This window comes from Berghia stephanieae, chromosome 5 (genome assembly GCF_034508935.2).
Source record: "Berghia stephanieae isolate SIO BIC M18660-M18661 chromosome 5, UCSD_Bste_1.3, whole genome shotgun sequence".
NCBI lineage: Eukaryota > Metazoa > Mollusca > Gastropoda > Nudibranchia > Aeolidiidae > Berghia > Berghia stephanieae.
In genome coordinates, this window is record NC_088364.1 from 82,661,646 (window position 1) to 82,686,645 (window position 25,000).

At 38.2% G+C, this 25,000-nt stretch overlaps 1 protein-coding gene across 1 annotated transcript in view; it reads left to right on the forward strand.

Moving 5' to 3' along the window:
• The window catches only part of LOC144973736 (chondroitin sulfate N-acetylgalactosaminyltransferase 1-like), a 31,252-nt gene extending 7,489 nt beyond the window's left edge, over window positions 1–23,763 (forward strand). Inside the window, exons 2-3 of the mRNA XM_078916570.1 lie at window positions 14,526–15,421; window positions 21,080–23,763. Of these exons, the coding sequence (XP_078772696.1) occupies window positions 15,161–15,421; window positions 21,080–23,083 (2,265 nt within the window). The 5' untranslated portion in view covers window positions 14,526–15,160 and the 3' untranslated portion in view covers window positions 23,084–23,763. The remainder of the gene's footprint in view (window positions 1–14,525; window positions 15,422–21,079) is intronic.
• Window positions 23,764–25,000: the final 1,237 nt, after the last annotated feature.

Here is a 25,000-nt window from a genome sequence, read left to right on the forward strand (position 1 = left end):
AAGAAGAGGAGGAAAAGATGAAAGGAGTAGGAGGAGGAGGAGATGAAAGGAGTAGGAGGTGGAGAAGATGAAAGGAAGAGATGAAAAGAGGAGGGGAGGAGGAGGAGGGGAGGGAGGTGAAGGGAGTAGGAGGTGAGGAGTAAGAGGAGGAGGTTGTGTGAGGAGGAGGATGAAGGGGAGGAGGAGGAGGAGGAGGAGGAGGAGGAGGAGGGGAAGAAATAAGGGCAGAACGAAAATTTCTTGCCTCTTGACTGACCTCTTTGTTCTTCACTCAACGAATCCCTTTTCGAGTACTCACCATAAACCGTGAAGACTGATAATTGGAGTCAGGTTTCTACTAATTAGCACATTTAATGACTCTCTATATCGGGTGACCTCGTTCTTCGCCCGGGCCAAACGTCTTTGTACACAACACATCAGCCATCAACAATGCCTGCTGTACATCAGCCCTCTTAGATAAAACTATAATAGTATTCCCACACCAACATCACCAGCACTATTGTAACGAACATAACTACCACTACAACACCACCACCACCCACCACTACCACTGGCACTACGACCACTACTACCACAACCACCATCATCATCATCAACATCGTCATCATCATCATCATCATCATCATCATCATCATCATCATCATCATCTTCATCATTTTCATCATCTTCGTCGTTTTTTTCGTCGTCGTCATCATCATCATCATCATCATCATCATCATCATCATCATCATCATCATCATCATCGTCGTCGTCGTCGTCATCATCATCATCATCATCATCATCATCATCATCATCATCATCAAATGAACTAGTGGTCCAAAGTCCAAAGCTTGACCTTGAGGAGAGTACCTTGCCTCCTATCCAAAGGGGAATGATGGCGTGTCACTACTGTCTGTTAAATAATATCTGATATTGACAATCATTTCATTGGTTTAAATCATCTCCTCACCACCTACAGCAAAACCGTCACGTTTGTTACGACACAATATACATTTTCTCATATTCAGATTTATTTTCTACACCACAATGATCTTTGTTTAATGAATAAGAACATAAAATTGTTTGGTAAAGAGATTGTTTGAGTTTTAAAAATCCATTTTTCAACTGGGTAAGCTTGCAATTTTTGGGAAAACACTGAAAAGGATTGGCATAGAGAGAGTTAAAAAAAGGATTGGCAGGGAGAGAGTTAAAAAAAGGATTGGCAGGGAGAGGGTTAAAAAAAACGATTGGCAGGGAGAGGGTTAAAAAAAGGGATTGGCAGGGAAAGAGTTAAAATGCTAATTTTATAGCTATCTAATATGATTATTTCTTGATTGATAGATTAAGTTAATTAAGTTTATCTCGTGTAAATGGGATTTTCGTCTTCTATTGGCCAAATGTCTAAAATAAACTAGGATTTAAACTTATTGTCTGGCCTGAAAAGTCTCGGGATCCACGATTGGTTCCTACCATTCACTTGTGGAATAAAATTTGATTCCCAAAAAAAATGCATGTTCTCCGGATGATTTTAAAACTTTGATCGACAACGAGTTGTATTATCTAAGATTTCAATAAGACCTGTTATGGCTTGTCACTCACTGATCTACTGATTTGTTGATGATATAATTGATAGATTATTGATAGATTGATTATATTGTATTGTTCATATCAAAGGCACTTACAGGATATAATCCTAAATTAAGTCTTGACCCGCCATGCTGTGTTAAATTATGAATGATTTGGATGTTCTCCTCATCACCCTTGTCAATAAAGACATTTTTGTGAGAATTTGATTCAACCGGAAACATTCTTTGATCTCGTGTGAAAAATTGACATGAAAACATTTTGAAATAATCGAGCTCGGTAAGGTATTTCAAAAAAAGAAAACCCCAACCAACTTGGGCAGAATCAAGGACCTCAAACGTGTTGACCATTTGGTCAATAAGGGCCATTCCTGTTGACACAATGCCGTTCGTATCTGAATTTTAATCTACGTTTTATATTCCATAGAATTGTCTCTCCCAAGATATTGTCCATGTCGCAGGATTCATTCTTAGAAAGCGATAAGTGTAAAACGCATTGGTCATGGTTTGAATCTTGAACAAGGGAGAGGGTTTAAACGTTGTTATTTGTGTTTATTATCGGAGGTCACTTTTGCTCTCACCGATCTAATATTCACAAATACGAACACACACACACACACATACACACACAATGTATTTATAAGTTTGCCCATCTCAATGGAAGACTCCTCCAAAGAGTTTGGTTTTGGTCTTTGGCATGCCGGACACACACACACACACATACACACACACACATACACACACAATGTATTTATAAGTTTGCCCATCTCAATGGAAGACTCCTCCAAAGAGTTTGGTTTTGGTCTTTGGCATGCCGGACACACACACACACACACACACCGAAAGATGCGACTTGGCCAATTGTCGTCATTTCTGGATATAAGTTAAGATCTTTTCTGGTTCATCTTTTCAGGACATGACATGACAGCCACACACACACACACACACACACACACACACACACACACACACACACCTACAATCAGGTGGCAACGATAGACATTGGTGTAAGATTGGATATTTTTACTTGCTATTTTAACAATTGTGGGAAAAAAGACCGATTGCCATTTGTCACAGTAGTCAAAAAAACAAAACAAACCAAAATTGACGGACATTTTTTTAAAAGGCAGGCCATTGGGTGGTGTATTTTGTGAGAGTCGTTTCCAAGCAAACCAAGCTAATGCCATTTATTGGATTGGTCACCAGCCACGATGTAGAACATTGAAGAAAGGTTACGGAATCCGTTGATAGATCACAATTGAAGCCTGCTATGACAGTTCTGGAGTCTTCGGAACAAAAAAAGCAACAACTCATTAAGAACAGCTTCCTACCTTCGAATAAGGATCGATAAAAGTGACCCCCATCCAATCATAATTCTCAAACCTGGGAATTCCTAGGAATTTCATGAAGTCCCAGGTTTGAGGGGTTTAAAAAAATTTTTGGGACAAGATAAGAGTTATTTTAATCTGTCGATATTTGAGGACGACTTTTCTGACTCAAGCCTAGCCAGAAGTTACATTAAATTATAGTAACTTGGGGGAGAAATTTATTACGATAAGGGCACTGCCTGGGAAAGAGCACGCTTTTCATGTCCCCTACAAACGGGCTCTTGGCGGAGACGACTGTGCAATGGGATTTCTGTTACCTATTTTGTTGTTGTTTGTAAATGCCTTACACTGCAGACTTGAGACACCTTTCTGTGTACAGCCGGTACTTCCAACAAGGAGAAAAGTAATACCTTGTTAACGGAAGTGCCAGCTCCAATATCAAAATAATCCCAGGCAGCAAAACAACAATCAGCCCATGCCTAACCAGTACCCGCGACCTCTCAACTATTTTTCCCCATTTCCATACTTGTACTTGTACTTGGTACTGTAGAAGAATCCGCACTGGATTAATAAAACTTGGTTATATGCACAACAACAACAATAATAAAAATAATAATAATAATGATAACAATAATAATAATAATGATAATAATAATAATAATAATAATAATAATAATAATAATAATAATAATAATAATAATAATAATAATAATAATAATAATAATAATAATAATAATAATAATAATAATAATAATAATAATAATAATAATAAATATTATTATTATTATTATTATTATTATTATTATTATTATTATTATTATTATTATTATTATTATATAATAATAATAATAATAATAATAATAATAATAATAATAATAATAATAATAATAATAATAATAATAATAATAATAATAATAATAATAATAATAATAATATAGGAGTGATGGATAAGTGTAAGAGAGATGCCAAACTTGTGAAATGAAAGAATGATTCCATAGTATGCCTTTCTGAAGAAATTAATAGTGCATTGTGAAGACAATAACGTGAGGTAAAACCCTGAAAATGTGACCGATTGTCTCCAGGCGGTATTATGTCGGGATGAACCAGATGCTAAAAACTCAAATGAAAATTAAACTTGTCCAAAATATGATATATCATTATATCTATTTGACTTACTTGACTCATTGCAGGCTATATAGCTATTTAGTACAATAAAATATAATATTTATTCTCCTAAATAAAACATATAAACTCAGCCCAACTCGAACTTTTTATCTTTCTATAAATTCAAGTTTCAGTATTTTTATCATCCCAACATAATATCGGTCAGAGGTCAGGGGTCACAGATGCGTTCTTAAATTCGCATGATTTAATCAGTCAGGGGTAAAAGATGCGTTCTTAAATTCGCATGATTTAATATGTCAGAGGTCACAGATGCGTTTTTAAATTCGCCTGATTTAATCATTCGTTGAATCAGGTCTCAGCCTGTCTACTTCATGGCAATTGGATTCAATAGTCTGATGTCACGTCGCCCAGCAACGGCGGCCATCGTGGTTCTAAACAAAGAAAATCGGTACTTTTTATTCTTCATGCTGGCTAGAACTGTTCATATATCTTGTGATCAGAATGTGTAAAAAGTCAAAACATGATCAGATTAATAATGGGTTTTTTTTCCCTCTGGATACGCTTTTATGCTATTCGGAGAAATATTTCATAAGGCCGTCCGCCATTGTTCCGATAGTTTAGAGCCAGTTACTAAGTAACCATGCGTCATTACGAGCAAAGTGACGTTACGACTGTTGAAGCGTATTGCCTCCCTGATTTTTTGTATAGTGTGTGTGTGTGTGTGTGTGAGAGAGTGTGTGTGTGTGTGTGTTAAGTGATTGAACGGCATCCATCGTAGGTAGGAGTAAGAGTGTTGCCATCAATGTCACTCGGTGCCTGAGATTTGCACTGGCTTTACCCCAAGAACGACGGGATGTTTGATTGTATTTTGATACGGTGAGATCTTGAGAGCTTTCATTAAAGATGGGAACTGAGTTCGTAGCTACTGTATCTGATATAAAACATCTATTATTTTCCCAACATGCCTGTGGAAAAGTGAAATAGGTTGCATCTTTTAATCTTCGAAGAATTAATTAATTGTACAACGAGATTATTGACGATGTACTCCAACAGTTTCCGCTGATTTTCGTGTGAAATAAGTAGGGATGCGACTTGTAATACTTATGCTATGAGTTGATGATCGGATGGAAAGAACGGCCACACTTTGTGCGCATTAAGTCACATGACCCATGTTCAGGGATACAACATTTGGAGACACATTTGAGCAAAAATATTTCTGCCCTGTGTGTCGAAATCGGTGGGTACAGCATTTAACAAACGTTGCTATATTCGACACTGTATCAGCCCGTTTCTGTACTGTCAATAAATTGTGTTCACAGCTATCTTGAATACATGCCGACCAGCCGAAATTGTGGGCCATCCAGATTTTGAATATCGTTCACTGTTTGTTTGTTTTGTTTTGTTTTTAAACTCAGATGATCTATAAAGTCGAGGGGTCGTGTGTTCTGTAACAATATAGTATTCTTTAAGATGTTATGTTTTACGAGTTCTTCATGCCGCTGCACGACCTTGAGATCACGCGTTGGGAACGAGTTCACAATGTCAAGAGTTCAAGAATACTTTTATTACAGCCCTCCAGTCAGTGATCTTCCCCATGTCATTTAAAAACATTCAAATCTATCTTATTTACAATCTTTTTCACCACGACTAGTTGTCAAATTTAACGATTTCACTTAAGCATTATTATTGAGGTCAAGATATTATCATTACGCGTCAAGATCTATTTTTAGTAACACTAGATGAGTGTGGAATATAATGTTCTTGAACGTTTGGAGTTTTGAACGTTCCAAATACCGTAACGCGACCTTCGACCTTCGAGAGCGTGAGTTGGAAACAATATCGAAATTTCAAACACAGGAGTTTAAGAATACTTATTTAAAACTCATCTAATAACCTATCTATCTCATTTCTTTTTTTAGATGAACGCGAGAAAATATAACCGACATCAAAATATTTAGCCTTTAACATTATCATTGTAGTAGAGATGTGATTAAGGGTCAAAATCTGATTTTAGTAAAACCAGAAGCGTACGGTTGATGAATAATTCCCCAAAACGAGAGGAGTGTAATTTTCCATATTGAGGTGTCATTGTGTCAGACCAAATTGATGTTTTATTGTGTCAGACCAAATTGATGTGTCATTGTGTCAGACCAAATTGATGTTTTATTGTATCAATCCAAATTGATGTTTCATTGTGTCAGACCAAATTGATGTTTTATTGTGTCAATCCAAATTGATGTGTCATTGTGTCAGACCAAATTGGTGTGTTATTGTGTCAATCCAAATTGATGTGTCATTGTGTCAGACCAAATTGATGTTTTATTGTGTCAATCCAAATCGGTTGTCAGTGTGTCGGACCAAATTGATGTTTTATTGTGTCAATCCAAATTGATGTGTCATTGTGTCAGACCAAATTGATGTTTTATTGTGTCAATCCAAATCGGTGTGTCATTGTGTCAGACCAAATTGATGTTTTATTGTGTCAATCCAAATTGATGTGTCATTGTGTCAGACCAAATCCATGTGTTATTGTGTCAATCCAAATTGATGTGTCATTGTGACAAAATACTGTGATAACTATTTAAAAAACACTGGAACGCCACTCGAGACGACTGTTATTAGATTTGAATTGAAGGAGGCTGTGGCCAATAGGATACCAGTTAGATTACATGGGAAATGGGAAGATATAAAATGACATTTTGTCCAAATGAGAATATGGTATCAGATCTCTCTTAGATGTCTTGATACAGGATTAGAGAAATGTGGATGTATCCAACTATTCATTTACTTTTGCATTGCGCACTTTACGGTTTATATATTTATCTAAGCCCTTAGCGTGGTAATCGATTATTCAAATGGTTTTATCTGGGAGAAAATATCGAGAAAGAGTATGTTGCCATGACAACCATTAACAAATACATATTCTGACAGATTGTAAACCCTTAACGAAATTATCTTTTTGGAAGCTTTAACGAAATTATCTCATATTTCGATTGTTTTATCTGAGAGATATTTTCATTTTTTATAGTCCAACGGGAAAGTATGTGGGGAAGGGGTGTGTGTGGTGGTGGGGGGGGGGGGGTGTGGGTTGGGCAGCCCAAAATTTACACTTGCTTATCAATTGAATGCACTGCATGCAGTGCGCTTAAGCTAATCTCTTTTATTTGAACCTGGTCTCAATTTCTCTTAATATGAACGATTGTTCGCCATCAGCCACTTTGATAAAACCAACCCTTGACATGATAATATACTCTTTTCTAGTCTCACAGGATTGACACCAGCAAACGATATAGAAATCAAATCGACACGTCTCACATATCGATTCTAAGTATTATATCGATACGTTCAGTATTATTCCGTTTCTCCCAGAGTAACTCAAACCAAATTGACACTTGACTTTGCGGCAGATAGTTTTATCATTTTGCTTGAAATAGATAAAGTAGTTGAAGGTGTTCATAGATAGCTCACACGGTAGAGTCACGATCTCCTCGGCCAGGCGGAGTTGTCGTACCAGTAAGGTCGCGGGTTCGAGCCCCCATCGCCGCCGTGAAGTTTTTATTCTGTGTTGTCTTCTGTCATTTTCCTACTCCCTTCATTTCTTGTCATAGCCGCAAGCCACGACAAGCCACGGCAAGCCACATCGTAATAAAAATTGTCATATAAAATATGGGCCGGGGTTACTTGCGGCTACTTGGTCTAGTGGCAGGACACTCGCCTTCGGATTGGAAGGTCCTGGGTTCGAGTCCGGCTCTGTGTGGAGCATAGTTGAGTCCTTGGAAAAGGCTCTTTACTCACATTCTCTCACCGTACTCAGGTGTAGGAGTAAGACCTGGCGTAAACAGCGTTGTCTCTGCCGGGAAAAATTGTAATATCGCCTAACAAACGTCATGTGTCATACTACATGCTAAGTGTTGCTGTTGGCTTGGGACCCTTGTGAAGCATTTTGAGCACTCTTTGTAGATAATGTGCTATATAATTGCTCTAGTTTTCACATAGAGATTGGCGAGTATTTTCACAAAGCAGAATTTCCGGCGCTTGTATAAAAGTTGCCCAAGTGGAATATTTGAATATATGTTGACGATGCTTTAAGTGATAAATCTTAACGAAAAAAAAACGTGAGCTTCTTTATAGCGCAATATCCACTTAACGTGCTCAAAGCGCTTTACAAGGGGTCCCTTACAAACAGCAACACGTAACATGTAGAACGGGACATGACGCCTCTTAGGCGATATTGAAATTTTTTCCGACAGAGACAACGCTGTTAACGGCCAGGTACTCATTTTACACCTGAGTACGGTGGGAGAATGCGAGAAAAGAGCCTTTCCGAGGACTCATCTATGCGCCGAGCGAGCTCGAACCCAGGACATTCCCTCTGAAAGCGAGTGTCATAGCACAAGACCACATAGCCTTCATAAATCCATGAAATCTCATTCAATTGTTTCATCAGCTACCGCCTCTCTCTCTCTCTCTCTCTCTCTCTCTCTCTCTCTCTCTCTCTCTCCCTCTCACCCTCTCTCTCTCTCCCTCTCTCCCTCTCTCTGTCTGTCTCTCTCTCCCTCTCTATCTCTCTCTCTTTCCCTCTCTCCCTCTCTCTCTCTCTCCCTCTCTCCCCCTCTCTCTCTCTCTGTCTCTCTCTCTGTGTCTGTCTCTCCCCCCTCTCTCTCTCTCTCTCTCTCTCCCTCTCCCTCTCTCTCTCTCTCTGTGTGTCTCTCTTTCTAACTCTCTCTCTCTCTGATTCAATCAAAGTTGCTTTTCTTTATATGTACCTTACACCTTCTTCACCCACCTATCTATAACTTTCTGCCTGTGTCTCTTCCCCCCCCCCCCCCTCAATCCTCCAACTCTATTTTCTCCATAACTTTGTCCCGCTCTCATTACACGCACCCCACCCCCTCCCTTCCTCTCTCACTCTATCCTTCTTTTCTTTCTCTCTCCGAATTCCATCACTTTATTTTAAATCATATATATATATATATATATATATATATATATATATATATATATATATATATATATATATGGCTCGTTCTTCTTCTTCTTCATCTTCTTCTTCTTCTTCTTCTTCTTCTTCTTCTTCTTCTTCTTCATCTTCTTCTTCTTCTTCTTCTTCTTCTTCTTCTTCTTTCAGCTTATCCCGCATATTGTAGAATGAATGCCACATCTCCACGCATCTCGGTTAAAGCATCATCTTCCTCCAGGCCCAGTTCTTTCATAATATCATCCTTGACCTTATCAAACCATCTAGTCTTTGGGTGTCCCTTTTTCCTCTTTCGCGCCAATATGGCTCTTTCTTAAGGTAGCAATACAGATCGCCACTTCTTAATTTCAGCCGCCCACTCCTCCATAGTTTAAATGTGTTATATAACACACACACACACACACAAACACACACACACATATATATACATACATACATATATATATATATATATATATATATATATATATATATATATATAAATATCCCCCTTCCCATCCCTGTCTCTCGTCTTTTAACCACCACTCTCTTTCATTGTCCCGCTATCATAGTTTGTCTCTCTCTTACTATCCTTCCTCTTTTCTATCTTTATTTTACTCAAAACAAACACACACCTTAAACTATCATAGTTTGTCTCTCTCTTACTATCCTTCCTCTTTTCTATCTTTATTTTACTCAAAACAAACACATACCTTAAACTTTGCTCATATTGTAAAATCGGTTATAGAGACGAAATAATTATGTTTCCAGGTGCTGGGAATTAACTTGATAGTAAAAAAATAACACGGTAAATTTGTCATGCGTCAGAAAGCCTTATCAGGGCTTTTAATTAGCAATATCGTGAGATGAAAGTGAGTTGGAACAGCCTCTCAAGAGTGTCTGGTGAGTGCGGAAGTGGTGCACGTGCAACTGACAAAAAAAAAAAAAACACAAAAAACAACAACACATTAATGGCTCGTTAGTGGCTGTTTAAGTTGGTAGAAATCGAATCGGATTGCGGTATCTTTTATGCTTATCTTCTAAAGGTTTGTCGATAACTCACGATATTTACACTTTTAACATCTCTACGACTTATAAATGTGTTTGTGTTGGCGGAGAATCTATGGCTCTTTCTTAGGATGATGAAAACAAGTCGCTACCACCTCTCTATTTCAGCTGCCCACTCCCCCATGTCTAGTTTAAAAGAAAGTCGACCTTTTTAAGTTGAGCTTTTATATAGCACAATATCCACTGAACGTGCTCAAAGCGCTTTACAAAGGGTCCCTAACCAACAGCAACACGAAACATGAAGAACGAGACATGACGCCTGTTAGGTGATAATATTTTTTCCGACAAAGGCAACGCTGGTAATGTTTTCATAAGGTATTCATTTTACACCCGAGTACGGTGAGAGAATGTGAGTAAACAGTCTTTTACAAGGATTCAACTATGCACCGAGTACCAAAGTTCACTTTTCAACTAGATTTACTTCACAGTCAAGTTACCAAGTTAAAAGTCTTATAATTTGCCACTCAAGCCACTCGCCTCTTCATCCACTCACCCTTGTTTACTCTTGGTGACAAGGAGGTACTCGCTGTGAACTAATTTCAAAAAGAAAATTGCGACGCATCAGTATACTATCCAAAGGGTAGCAAGAATCATAATTGTCATTTACTTAGTGGAGAAGCTGAAATTAACTCCACTTTCAAACATTGATTAGCACGAACGGTCATATCTTAACTTTTTGAAAGGAAAGAAAATTTTTTTTTTTTTTGTGCCTTCTCGGGTTAAGATCCGATCCTTATCTGACAAGGTGACCGATTGGACTATTACTTCATTGGTTAGGCGTACGATGACTCGGGGCTACGACCTATATGCCTCTGTTGTGTCCAAGAAGAAATAGAAGAAGAAAAAACATGAGCTTTTATATAGCGCACTATCCACTAAACGTGTTCAAATCGCTTTACACGAAGTCCTTAGCCAACAGCAACATTTAACAGTTTGGACGAGACATGACGGTTTGTGAGGTGATTTTACAATTTCTTTTCGGAAAGAGACAAAGCTGTTAACAGCAGCAGGTCTCATTTTACCTCCGAGTACGGTTAGAGAATATGAGTAATGGGCCTTTTCCAAGGACTCAACTATGTGCCACTCGGGACTCGAGCCCAGGATCTTTCGATCCGAAGGCGAGTGTCATACCACTAGACCACACAGCCGCACAAAAAGGTGGCAGGAATCCGTCAATGATGAACGTTTGTCTGTAAAATTCAACGGTCTAGATGGAGTCACTGTAGGCGTCGTGAGTCACTGAAAGGTCTCTCCTCGTGAGTACGGCCATGGCTTGACCAGGTCTCTCCTCATGAGTACGGCCATGGCTTGACCAGGTCTCTTCTCGTGAGTACCGCCATGACTTGACCAGGTCTCTCCTCGTGAGTACCGCCATGACTTGACCAGGTCTCTCCTCGTGAGTACGGCCATGGCTTGACCAGGTCTCTCCTCGTGAGTACGGCCATGACTTGACCAGGTCTCTGCTCGTGAGTACGGCCATGGCTTGACCAGGTCTCTCCTCGTGAGTACCGCCATGGCTTGACCAGGTCTCTCCTCGTGAGTACGGCCATGGCTTCACCAGGTCTCTCCTCGTGAGTACCGCCATGACTTGACCAGGTCTCTCCTAATGAGTACGGCCATGGCTTGACAGGTCTCTCCTCGTGAGTACGGCCATGAGTTGACCAGGTCTCTCTTCGTGAGTACGGCCATGACTTGACCAGGTCTCTCCTCATGAGTACCGCCATGACTTGACCAGGTCTCTCCTCGTGAGTACGGCCATGACTTGACCAGGATAGTGCCAAAAATAGAACTAGGAATGAATGAATGGACTGTGTGAGTTCTACAGCGCCAGTTGTCTACCCTTAAAAATAACGTCCACGAATCACTTGTTTTGCCATGCTGGCCAAGCATGTACATGGTCTATCTCTCGCTCTCTGGTCCACAAAACAAGACAAATTATACACATAGAGTAACAAGGCAGTCTTGGATACACAACGCCATAGATCATAATGCAAGCAGTAGAACTAATCATAACAAATGCCAGACCTTGGCTATCATCTTTCCGAAATACCAAGAGGAGCAAATTCTGGGAATCTAGCCAAAATCGGCCAAAGTTGTTATAGCCGACCAGGTAAATAAATGGGTCTGTCGGGAAAAAAGTTTATAACAATAAATAATATTTTTCTTATAAGAGCTGAATCCAGGCAGGTTGTCAGAAGAAAATCTAAAAATAGATTGGCACCGGAAGGGACGGGGAGAGAATTGAGTCGAGGTCAATAGAAGACGTTGGCCCAGGACCTGTTATTTTATAGTTTTCTCAGAGACAGAATAAATAAAATATCCTAACCAGACAACGTTATGTTCTTCGGGCATTTATTGCTTGGCGCCTCGTCTCACGTTCAGTTTGAAAACCATTCGGAAGCGTAGTGTTGTCCCTGGGGGATGCACTCTGAGTGACTGAATACAACATAAAAGTAGTTGGGCAATGTACGTCACTGGCGATCTCATAGGGCATGGAACCAACAAGTATACTGCTGTGCTCTGGAAACACACATATCTGAAAATTTGGCCAGAAAACTCGTCCTTCAAATATTGATCGATTTAAATGACTCTCATCTTGGCAAAAACTCTCAAACCTGGGACTTCGGCAAAGTTGTTATTGTTATTTATTCATTCATTTATCTATTGTCTGGAAGGTCGGATGTGCCTTAGAAAATAATGTTACGTGACCCATCGTCTCAAAACGGAATTATGTCGGGATGACCTAGATGCAGGAAACGGACTGGATAGCTACAACTGGGATACTTGGGGTTCAGTTACTTTCTGAAAAGTGAGTGGAGCAGCCACTTATGTTGATAATAACAAGAAATGAAGTGAGTAGGAAAGTTCCGGAAGACAATAGAGAATAAATGGAGTGGCGGATGTAGAACTACTCTCTCCCGGCCAGGCGGAGTTGTTGTACCAGTAAGGTCGCGGGTTCGAGCCCCCATCGCCGCGAAAATTTTATTCTCTATTGTCTTCGGCACTTTCCTACTCATTTCATTTCCTGTTATGATCAAGCAATTTACTTTCTGTATGTTAGAGAGTCTTGTACCGTTTCTTACTTTGTAAAACAGTCAAATTAAAGTTCGTTTTTCTTACCATTCCCATCCTAACTTCACTTTTTGGGTTCCCATTCACCAGACGTAATACCGTTTTAAAACGTCGGGTCACATATCCCGAACTCGTCTCAGGAGCGAGGCACCCATCTAATGGCTCAAAGCACAAACTCTGTCCCAGGGCAAGACAAAACATAGACTCGATAATAAAATGAGGATAACGTTTGGAGTTTCCTCTTTGTCAACTTTATTTTTTTGTGATTATGCGATGGTCATAATAAATATAAATAAAAACAATATACTGCACACAAACAGGGGTCAAACAAGGTCAAACAAGGAATAATTTCGCACGCTGTACAAACAAACGGAGCAGAAGGAGTATATAGTTCCCACTTATCTACCAATCTTGTTAAAATGTCGGCTTGCAAAACCTATCAAGATGGGAATGGATGAGGCCGGTGTTTTTGACAAAGTTCAAAGGCCAGGAGACTTTTATTACTTTCATGCCGGCGTTTTCAGTACTAGCGATAAGGATAAAAAATATATATAAATCCCAGCGAGACGAGCCAAGCAAAATTTACGGATTTTGGTCGCTTTTTCTTGTTTTGATGAGACATTGCGTAGTTACAACGCTGTACACGTCATGCATGACGTATGATATGACGTCAGACACAAACTCTGAAGTGGCTGAGCCAAATGGAGTCAAAGAAAGCTGTCCGACCTTATATCGAAAAGTCGTGGGTTTGATTCCGATAGTCTTTGATTTAGTCTATGATTAGAATAATATATTTGTCAACAATGACGTAAGAGTTTTCTGGTCCAAAATGAAAACAAAAAGCGGTTGGTCTTTAATACGATGGAATACGAGGCTATGAAGAAGAGGAAGAAGAAGATGATGATGATGAATGATGAAGAAGGAGGAGAAGGAGGAGAAGGAGGAGGAGCAAGGAATCTAAAAGACAGAGAGCGAGAAAGAGGGAGACAGAAAGAGGATGAGATACATAGATAGATAGATAGATAGATAGATAGATAGATAGATAGATAGATAGATAGATAGATAGATAGATAGATAGATAGATATACAGAAAAATAGATAGATAGAGTGAGAGAGAGAGAAAGAGAGAGAGAGGGAGAGAGAGAGAGAGAGAGAGAGAAAGAGAGAGAGAGAGAGAGAGAGAGGTGGGCATAGGGAAAAAGAAAAGGGAATACATCAAACAAAAATAGTCTACTTCAGACGCCTGACACGGCAGTTTATTCAGCGTGAACTTATTGGAATGTTGGAAAGCTACAAGCTATGAATTTTGTATAGCTCTAAACCCTTCAATATTATTTGGTGTTTGTATTTCCGTGCTTTATGCGGCACACCCTGACTATATTTCCACCTTTCCTTCTCTATCTTTTATCCCAGATATCCGGAATTCCACCTGTCATCATCGACCATGGCTTATCTCAAGAAACCAACTGTTGCAGGGGGAACCAGGCGTGATGATATGACCAGAGAAACAAAATCAAGTGTTCGACAAATTTGTAGCTACCATTTGTAGATCGGGGCCGTAATTCGAATAATAACAAATGTTTTGATGCTGGTTTTTCCGTAACAAGAGTCATAACGACTTTAGGTATAGGTGATATTTAATCCATTATGGCTCTTGATCAAAATTTATCAGAAAAAGAAAGCCATGTTCTGACACGACAAAAACGATCAAAAGGGAGATAAATAGTTGTTTTTAAAGCACAGAACGTTCCAGTCGTTTGATAATATAAATATTGGCGATATATATATATATTTTTACAAAAAGACAGGACGACGAACCAGTTTTTAAAAAAACAAACATGGAGAAGGTACTTAATGATATATCGAACATAACGATGTCAGACCCACGAGGAGTTAGGAAAAGGAACAAATAACTAACGTCTACAAAAATCAAATCGAGAATGTTCTGAACTACAGATGGTGAAGACTACTGAACGTGTTGTAGTCCTGATTTCAATGTGCTTTTAATTATTAGGAAGCTGAAGTAAAGCCACACATTGTCTTTGGTCATGCGGATGATGCCCAAGTTGCTTCTGCTGCTCTTCTGTATGTCTGTGGTGACCATGGTATTCATCGCCCGCTGTGGTCTCAACATCGAGGGCCAGGTGGGCACAGACCACAACAACGGCGGGATGCCCACGTCAGAGAGTAACCGGTCACCTGGGGAGAAGGCGCTACGGGAAGTTTTAAGACGGAAGGAGGTGGAACACTTTCGGGACAAGTCTGTTCTACAGGAGAAAATAAAGTCTCTGGAAAACCAGTTGGTGAAGGTAAGATTAAATAATAATAATAATAATAATAATAATAATAATAATAATAATAATAATAATAATAATAATAATAATAATAATAATAATAATAATAAAAATAATAATAATAAAAATAATAATAATAATAATAATAATAATAATAATAATAATAATAATAATAATAATATAATAATAATAATAATAATAATAATAATAATAATAATAATAGGTAATAATAATAATAATAATATAATAATAATAATAATAAATGATAATAATAATAATAATAATAATAATAATAATAATAATAATAATGATAATGATAATAATAATAATAATAACAATAATAATAATAATAATAATAATAATAATAATAATAATAATAATAATGATAATAATAATAATAATAATAATAATATATAATAATAATAATAATAATAATAATAACAACAACAACAACAACAATAATAATAATAATAATAATAATAATAACAATAATAATAATAATAATAATAATAATAATAATAATAATATAATAATAATAATAATAATAATAATAATAATAATAATAATAATAATAATAATAATACATTGTGCCCAATCCTTTAGACAATAAAGCTCTAGGCGCATAACAATTGCATCAATCCATTCGAATTTCACTCTCTCTCTCCCACTCTCTCTCTCACACTCTCTCACTCTCACTCACTCTCTCTCACTTTCTCTATCTATCTATCTCTCTCTCACTCACTCACTCTCTCTCTCTCTCTATCTCTCTCGCACACTCTCTCACTCTCTCTCACACACACTCTCTATCACTCACTTTCTCTCTCACTCTCTCTCTCACTCTCTCCCACTCTCTCTCCCTTTCTCTCTCTCTCCCTTTCTCTCTCTCTCCCACTCTCTCTCTCCCACTCTCTCTCTCACACACTCTCTCACTCTCACTCACTCTCTCTCACTCTCTCTCTCTCTCACTCTCTCTCACTCTCTCTCTATCTATCTCTCTCTCACTCTCTCTCTATCTCTCTCACACTCTCTCACTCTCTCACACACTCTCTCTCTATCACTCACACACACTCTCTCTCTCTCTCTAACTCTCTCTCTCCCCCTCTCTCTCAATCTGTAAATACAAAATGTAAATGGGGGATGCTATTGTATCGATGGTAATAGAAATAAGAGGTTTAATGAAGTGCCAGAAAAAAAAAACAACACTAGAGGGAACGAAATTGACGTCTTTGTTATTGTTTTTAGACAGCCATTTTGAGTGTTTGTTCTCACTAAAATCTATCAATCAGTTTATTCACGTTCAATGTCACATATAATTTGTAGATATGCGTTTTGGTACGTTATATTCGGCTGGTGGTTGTGAGTATTTTACCTAAAGGCAAAGCATCAATCCATCAATTTGAGGCGTTAGACAACACTTAAATTCCAACTAATTGAAACCGCTTTATTTCATTATGGCCGTGGATATAGAGCAATATCCACTAAACGTGCTCAAAGCGCTTAACAAAGGGTCTCTGGCCAACAGCAACACTTAACATGGAGGACATGACATGACGCCAGTTAGGCGATATTACAATTTGGCCAGGTACTCATTTTACACCTGAGTACGGTGAGAGAATGTGAGTGAAGAGCCTTTTGCAAGGACTCACCTATGCGACGAGCGAGGTTCGAACCCAAGCTCTTCCGATCCGGAAGCTAGTGTCATACCACAAGACTAAATTCACTTTTCGGGTCCCATTCATCCCGATGTAATACCGTTTGAAGACGTCGGGTCACATATATAGAACGTGTCTCTGGAGCGAGGCATCTACCTAATTGCATAAAGGTACCCCAAAAGATGTGGATTTATCTATAATTCAGCATCAGTCAATCAACGATAACAGTTTTTTAAAAAGTTAATTTGTCACTTCAAAACATTGGTAGAGAGCAACATCACAGCTTATGAACTTTATAGTTCAAATGCACTAGTTGGGCCCTCAGAATCATAAAGCTCAAGGAGACGCAGATTATCCCGTTAATTAGAAGGTCTGGGGTTCAATCCCAAGTCGGGGTCGACTGATATTTTGGGATTTGTTTTTTTCTTGTATTTTTCTATCTTGCTTTGTCTTGTACCTTTCATACACTTGTTCAGATCTTTATCTTACACCGGTGCCTGCTCCTTAATTTCTTTAATTAGACATGAAATACTGGCAGAGATACCTCTGACTTATAACATGACATCAAAACCAGTGTTATATCATCGACAATTAGAAATTAAATTAATGAACCAATTGACCAGGTAGGAATGCAAGTATCTGAGACATCTTACAATAAATACCAGAGTGTCTACAACTGGATTCCGTCAAAGAAGGAAATAAAAACAGAATAAAATATAAAATATACAATTGATAATAACAACAAATTGATCGGAGAGGTTCCAAAACCTTTAAAGAATCATTACTTTGATGTTAGTTGTAGAATGAAAAATCTACATACTGACTTATTATAACATTTTCAATGAAAAGCAAAAGATTGGAGAATCTTTTCTAGAAACATAATATCGATGTGTACTTAATGTTCCTGTCAACCCCCCCCCCCCCCCCCCTCAGCCACCAGCCAAATAAAAGGAAGACAATACTGAAGAAGAGTAAAGAGGGAGCACACACACAGAGGGAGAGAGAGAGAGAGAGAGAGAGAGAGAGAGAGAGAGAGAGAGAGAGAGAGAGAGAGATTGAGAGAGCGATGTGTGATATTTGGAACAAATCCATTGTTTACTATTACTAATAAATAAATGATTCCCAACACTATTCGTAGCCACTCCAGCATTTACTGTGCATTTATGGGATGGAGAGGGAAATGCAATCCTTGTATTCACTACATTTTGTCTTCAATCCAAATAACTACGTATGTTCACCAAAAGTTGTTTCACCTTTCAATGTAACAGTAACTCTATCCGCCCGCTGGGGCGATATCCTTGAGTCAAAGTCACCAATCTGAGACGAACAGCTGGCAGGTTGTTCTGGCAGCATCTGTGCCAGGTATTTTATCTTCCAGTGCCAAACTTGATTACACGGTAATGGCCTTAATCAGAAACAGGCCTCCCTCTATGCCCGTGGTCAGGACATACATACTCTGCATTCTGTACTCATTACTAAAATCCCAAGACAACCACTCATGGTTTTCCTGTTTGGCTTTTACCAGTTAGGTATTGACTTGGTTATTATTATTATTATTATTATTATTATTATTATTATTATTATTATTATTATTATTATTATTATTATTATTATTATTAGGCGTTTTCAAAGAATTATTTGTCATTTAGCTTGCCGAGCAAACATTGATCAAAGTTAATTTACCATAATTCAAATGATATCAACTAATCTAAGACGGAGCTATAAAATCTGACCGAAACATATTTATATATACCGCCATATTGCTCAAGAAATTTTAAGTTGATTTTTGGAGCAAAGACAACTCATAAGTGTATGGGCAAAACAGAGTTTGTGTTTTTTGGAGGAACGCCCTTTTAATACAGTCACTGTTATGTAAAAAGATTTTAACTTAAAACCTCCATAAACAGTCAATTGACGAGTGCTATAGTCTGGTTTGGGAGATGACACATGCAAGTGTACATAGGACAAACTCAGTAAAATCCGAAAGAGATTGACGAGAAATTTTTGACCTGAACCTTTCGGCTTCTTCTTTTTTTGAAAACTGGCATTTGACCCAGGAAGTCTTTACTATGAGATGTTATGTTAATTATACCGAGAAAATGAAAATAGACGCAACTATTGTGATCATAATTTGCATATACATGGATTTAAGAAGTTATACTTAGACTACCATTTTATTTATCTATTTATTTATTTATTTATTTATTTATTTATTTATTTATCTATTTATTTATTTATTTATTTTTGCTGTCGTTACGTAACTCTTGACTTTAAAAAATTTGGATATGGATAAAAATAAATCAATTTGAACATTTCCTACACTGATAATCAAAATATAGTCACACACACATCGTGTGTTTCTGTGCTTTGGGATGGTATCGTTGTGCCAGTAATTATAGGTATATCTCAGAACTCCGTGGTCTGACCAAAGATTAAGCCTGTAACAGCGAAACTAAATTTCTTTCAAAACGTGATTATTCATAATATTATGACATTTTCTGATTCGTAAAAATATCTAGTAATAAAGTTTATTTATATTTCGCCTAATCCCGTATTCAAAACAGCTCTTGGTGCACAATATTCTATGATGTAGAACATTGCTCTAAAAATTGGCACACAGACACATTTATCCAAACTCACATGCACGCACACACACACGCACATACACACATAGACACACATACACACATACACACATAAACACACTCACCCCCAAAGACACACACGTAAATGCGCATATACATAGACAGAGATGATATAAATAGCAGACAATATGAAATAATGAATAAAAGACATATCAGTATATAAACAATTCTAGACCACAATGCCAAATGTTAAATACAGACAAAACCATACAATCAGAGTTCAGAGGTCATCTCAATTATAATACATACTCAGGCACACGCTAAAATCACACTATACTCATCTAGAATAGGAACAGGTCAACCACTTATCCAGCATTGTCAGCCATTATCTAGTCCATGCTGTAGCCCAAGGACGTGTGTATATGTGTGTGTGTGTGTGTGTGTGTGTGTGTGTGTGTGTGTGTGTGCAACTATCAAATGTCCCACAAATTGTGGCAATTTTGACGCGTCCTATCGTATGTCAAACTGTCGTGTCATTTTATAAAATAACCCAATAATAATTTGACCTGGAGCAGAACCTGTCTGCTTAACTAACAGATATGCAACAAATAATAATACAATATAAAACAGCAGGCTTACGGTACTCGTTTGGCTTCCCTAGGGTGACTTTGTAGTCAGAGAATGAATAGAAGGAACGAATTTCACGTCACTTAGCTCTTTGTTATTGCTTTTCGACAGCCATTTTAAGACACGTTCTCACTGAATTATATCCAGTAGACTATAAACGTTTAAGGTTACACCCGGCTGGCGGATGTTATGAATCTTTTAGCGAAACGCATAGCATCAGTCGAGTAGCGTTCTCTCAAAGACAACTTAATATCTTGGTTAAACTGTGTAAGAATTCAAATTTTTACAAAGTCACACTAAGACTTTCTCTCAATATAAAGTGAACTTTATGGGGGAAAAAATGTCCTCTTTCCAAAATTTGAGCTTTGAGCGTTTATATAGAGCAATATCCATTAAACGTGCTCAAAGCGCTTTACAAGGGGTCCCTGGCCAACAGCAACACTTAACATTTAGGACGTGACATGACGCCTGTTAGGCGATATTACAATTTTTCAAAGACAACGCTGTTAACGACCAGGTACTCATTTTACTTCTAAGGACGGTGAGAGAATGTGAGTAAAGAGTCTTTTCCAAGGAATCAACTATGCACCGAGCGAGGCTCGAACCAAGGACCTTCTGATCCGAAAGCGAGTGTCATACCACAAGACCTCATCGCCACACGGGTGAAAATAATATGACCTAGACAGAGGCTAAGAAAATCCGTTCATTGCTGACCTGTAATGTGAGAATTGGATGATAACTTTCGTTACTTTTACATTGTTATATAATTAATTCTTATGTTATTTCTTTTTCGTTATTTTTTGTTTCAGGTTCAAAAAGAAGTTGGAAATTTGACTTCAAACCTCAAACCCCCGGAAAACGAAGACAACATGATGGAGAAGCAGGAAAACCAGTGGAGTGCCACCAAAAACCCTGTCGAATTCTTCCCTGCAGATATAGGGGTGATGAAAAATGGCGGCGTTGGACAGCGTCAACAACACCGATTTAATAATTATAATAATAAGAATAATATTGTTATAAAAAGAGCTCGTCCAGTAGGACACGACGACCAATCCGATGGACTGGTGGGTGGGAATAAAATCAAGGCCCGTCGAGTGAGGCCTGTAGGGGCAGCGGCTGGTGAAACGTTACAGTCCCAGAGGCGTGTGATTCGGGGCCAGAGTGATGACTACCCTTTGCTAGATGCCAGGATGAGCCAGGATTTCTTCCCAGAAAATGACAATAATATAGGCCAAAATATACAAAGGGGCGATGATGGGAGATTTGAAGGAAATGACGACTCGTTTGGAAAACAAGCCTTTGTAGATGTGGGGAATAGGGACATGCGAGGTGTTGATAACATCCCAGCTCCTGTTGGAAACATGGACATGATAAATTCCGCAGGGCAGCGGTATCAAAGAAGTGTGCTCGCAAATGAACCATTAGATAATGATAATAAAAACTCCATTGATATAACCAACATTACCGATTACCAAACATACATCAAAGAAAGACTAAAATCTGCTGAAATTCAACATGGCATTTCCTACAAAACAGAATATGAACTAATTCCATTTAATCGGTTTGTTTTTAATCGAATTTTTATGGTCGACCCTGGTTTGGGGAAAAGAGTGGTCGGCAAACCGATTGGGTCTAAGAAAAAAGATATGAATGAGATTTTAGCGCACGCGATTGCCTCTTTAAATGCCAATCGCACTCAACTGCAAGCACCATACACTCATGATGATTTCATGGAAGGCATCCATCGCACAGACCCCGCTACAGGCACCCACTATGAACTCATATTTAGAAACAAAGACCTAAGTAGCTTAGGCCAGAAAAAAGCATCGCATTCCTATATAAAGATTGACGTAGTGAGACCATTCTCTCCTCCAATAACTTTACAAAGACAATCCGTGAACACGGACGGCGAGTGGATCAACATAATTTTGCCCTTATCAGGTCGTCTAGACACATTCCGTATTTTCATCAATCAATTCATAAACGTTTGCATCAGACAAGACAAACGTGTGTATCTGACTGTCGTTTACTTCGGTACTTCCGGTCTCAAAGAGGTCAAAGCAATGATGAGCAAAGTGGCCAAAGCCAACAAATTCAAGCACATGAAACTGATAACCCTAAACGAAAAATTCACCAGAGGTCGTGCATTGCAAATCGGTGCCTTAAATTGGAAACACGGAGACGTGTTACTATTTTTCTGTGACGTTGACATTGTTTTTACCGCCGAGTTCCTAGAACGTTGTCGCTTGAACACGGCTAGGGCTCAGCGCGTGTATTATCCTATAGTCTTCAGTTTGTACAACCCAAACATCGTGTATTCCTTACAAGATGCTGCGATTCCGTCTTTCCACGACCAGCTCGTACTCTCTAAGGATGCAGGATTTTGGCGGGACTTCGGATACGGAATGACGTGCCAATATCGGTCAGACTTCCTTAAAATCAAAGGATTTGACGAACAAATCACCGGATGGGGAGGAGAGGATGTTTTTCTATACCAAAAATTTGTAAGGAGCGATTACTTTGTCATTCGAGCAACCGATCCAGCAATTTTCCATTTGTGGCACGAGAAATATTGCGACCCAAAGCTCACGGCAGAGCAGTATCGAAGTTGTATCAGATCGAAAGCGCTGAATGAAGCCTCGCATCCACAACTTGGTCTCCTTGCCTTCAAAGACGAAATTAATGTACATCGAAGCGTTAGCGAGAAAAATATCCTGAAAGGTGTTGGTGTTAGTAGTGTACGGTCCAAGCGGAGAAATGTTCAAGATATAGAACATAGTAAATATGACAATCATAACAATATACCCATGTAATTTGAGGGTCTCTCGTGCTTCGTTATATCTAGATTTAAGGATATGTTAATTGATAATTTCAATATGTTGCTTTATTGCTGTTGCGGTAATTTTGTATACGGTAAATATAACATTTCTCACGTGTATCATCATCATCATCATCATCATCATCATCATCATCATCATCATCATCATCATCATTTTCAAACTTCTTCCTAAGTTAGTTCAAAATGAACTTATTTGACATTTCACCTACTGGATCATAACCTAAATTAAAACGAAATGATGCTGCACCCATTCCGTCCTCATTCACAAAAAAGCCCGTTCCTGTGCTGCAAAATCTTTTGACGTCATCATTAGTCAACCAGTAACATTTTACCTTCCAGCTTTTCCTTAGTAGCACCAATCCCTATAGCACAATATACTCTACTTATTTCATCATGTACTTGTGACCCGACTTTCACCATTTTGCTTCCTTTCGTTAAAATATTTGGTACATTCACATGGTAGTGGGACCTTTTACTCATATCATATTCCCATACCATTCTGTTGTGAATTACAACTATGAGTCAATGTGAAAGTTCACGATATGCAGATGCCATGCACCCCTCACTCCTCCCCCCCCTCCCCCCCCCCCCACTCTCTCTCTCTCTCTCTCTCTCTCTCTCTCTCTCTCTCTCTCTCTCTCTCTCTATCCCAACTGCCCTTCGATGCTGCACAAGTTCGTTGGCGTATCTGACTTACCCTAAAAACGTGCACTAGAGAAGCGTGCATTATTTTTTATATTCAGTACAAGACAAGTAAGTTACGATAGCGAGAAACGGATCTATAAATGTTAACAAATAATTAGGCTTCTTAAGATGCCATATTCATTGCTCTCTTTACACAAGGGTATATCATCATTAGTCTATGGTTTTTTGTTTTTATAATTATATATATATATATATATATATATATATATATATATATATAATATTATATTATATTATGTTATATTACATTAAACAGATTTGTTGGCAACAAGTTGGCAACCATCTCTATTTTTTAAATATGAGATTATATATATATATATATTATATATATATATATATATATATATTATTTTTTAAAATATTTACCACAATGTTTGAGACAGTCTACATTAATGTTTCAGGCTTAATTTGCCATCGTCAGGACTGAGTTGTTTTGTTGACTGTTGTTGTTTCTTGAAGTGGTTCCGGTTTGTGGTAAACATTGTGGTAAATATTTTAAAAAATAATAATTCGCTCCATTACTACATGTCGAGCACTTTTCGTACCATATTTGTATCAAACACGATTATATATATATATATATAAACTTGAGCTTTTATATGCGCAATATCCACTAAACGTGCTCAAAGCGCTTTACAAGGGGTCCCTGGCCAACAGCAACATATAACATGTGGGACAAGACATAACGCCTGTCAGGCGATATTACAAATTTTTGGGACAGAGACAACGCTGTTAACGGCCAGGTACTCATTTTACACCTGAGTACGGTGAGAGAATATGAGTAAAGAGCCTTCTCCAAGGACTCAACTATGCGCCGAGCGAGGCTCGAACCCAGGACCTTCCGATCTGAAAGCGAGTGTCATACCACTAGACCACATAGCCATATCACATATGTTGGCAACTTTATAGACGGTAATCAACAATTCTGTTTCTGTCTTCAATGACTTCTTCGGGGCGGCGAAATAAGTTGCAGATATTTTGTGTTGTTAAATACGGTGCTAACTTGTGCTTATGTGGTTGTGTGTATATATACATGTATATGTAGACTTGCGTGTGATGTGCAAAGAGGGGGGTGTGGTGGAGATTATTGTGAGCTTATTGATGTGAATAGCAGACAAATGATAGCAGATGTTTTTCTGTGTGGGCACGTGTTAAATACTTCTTTTTTTCTGTTTAGTGTGGCCTT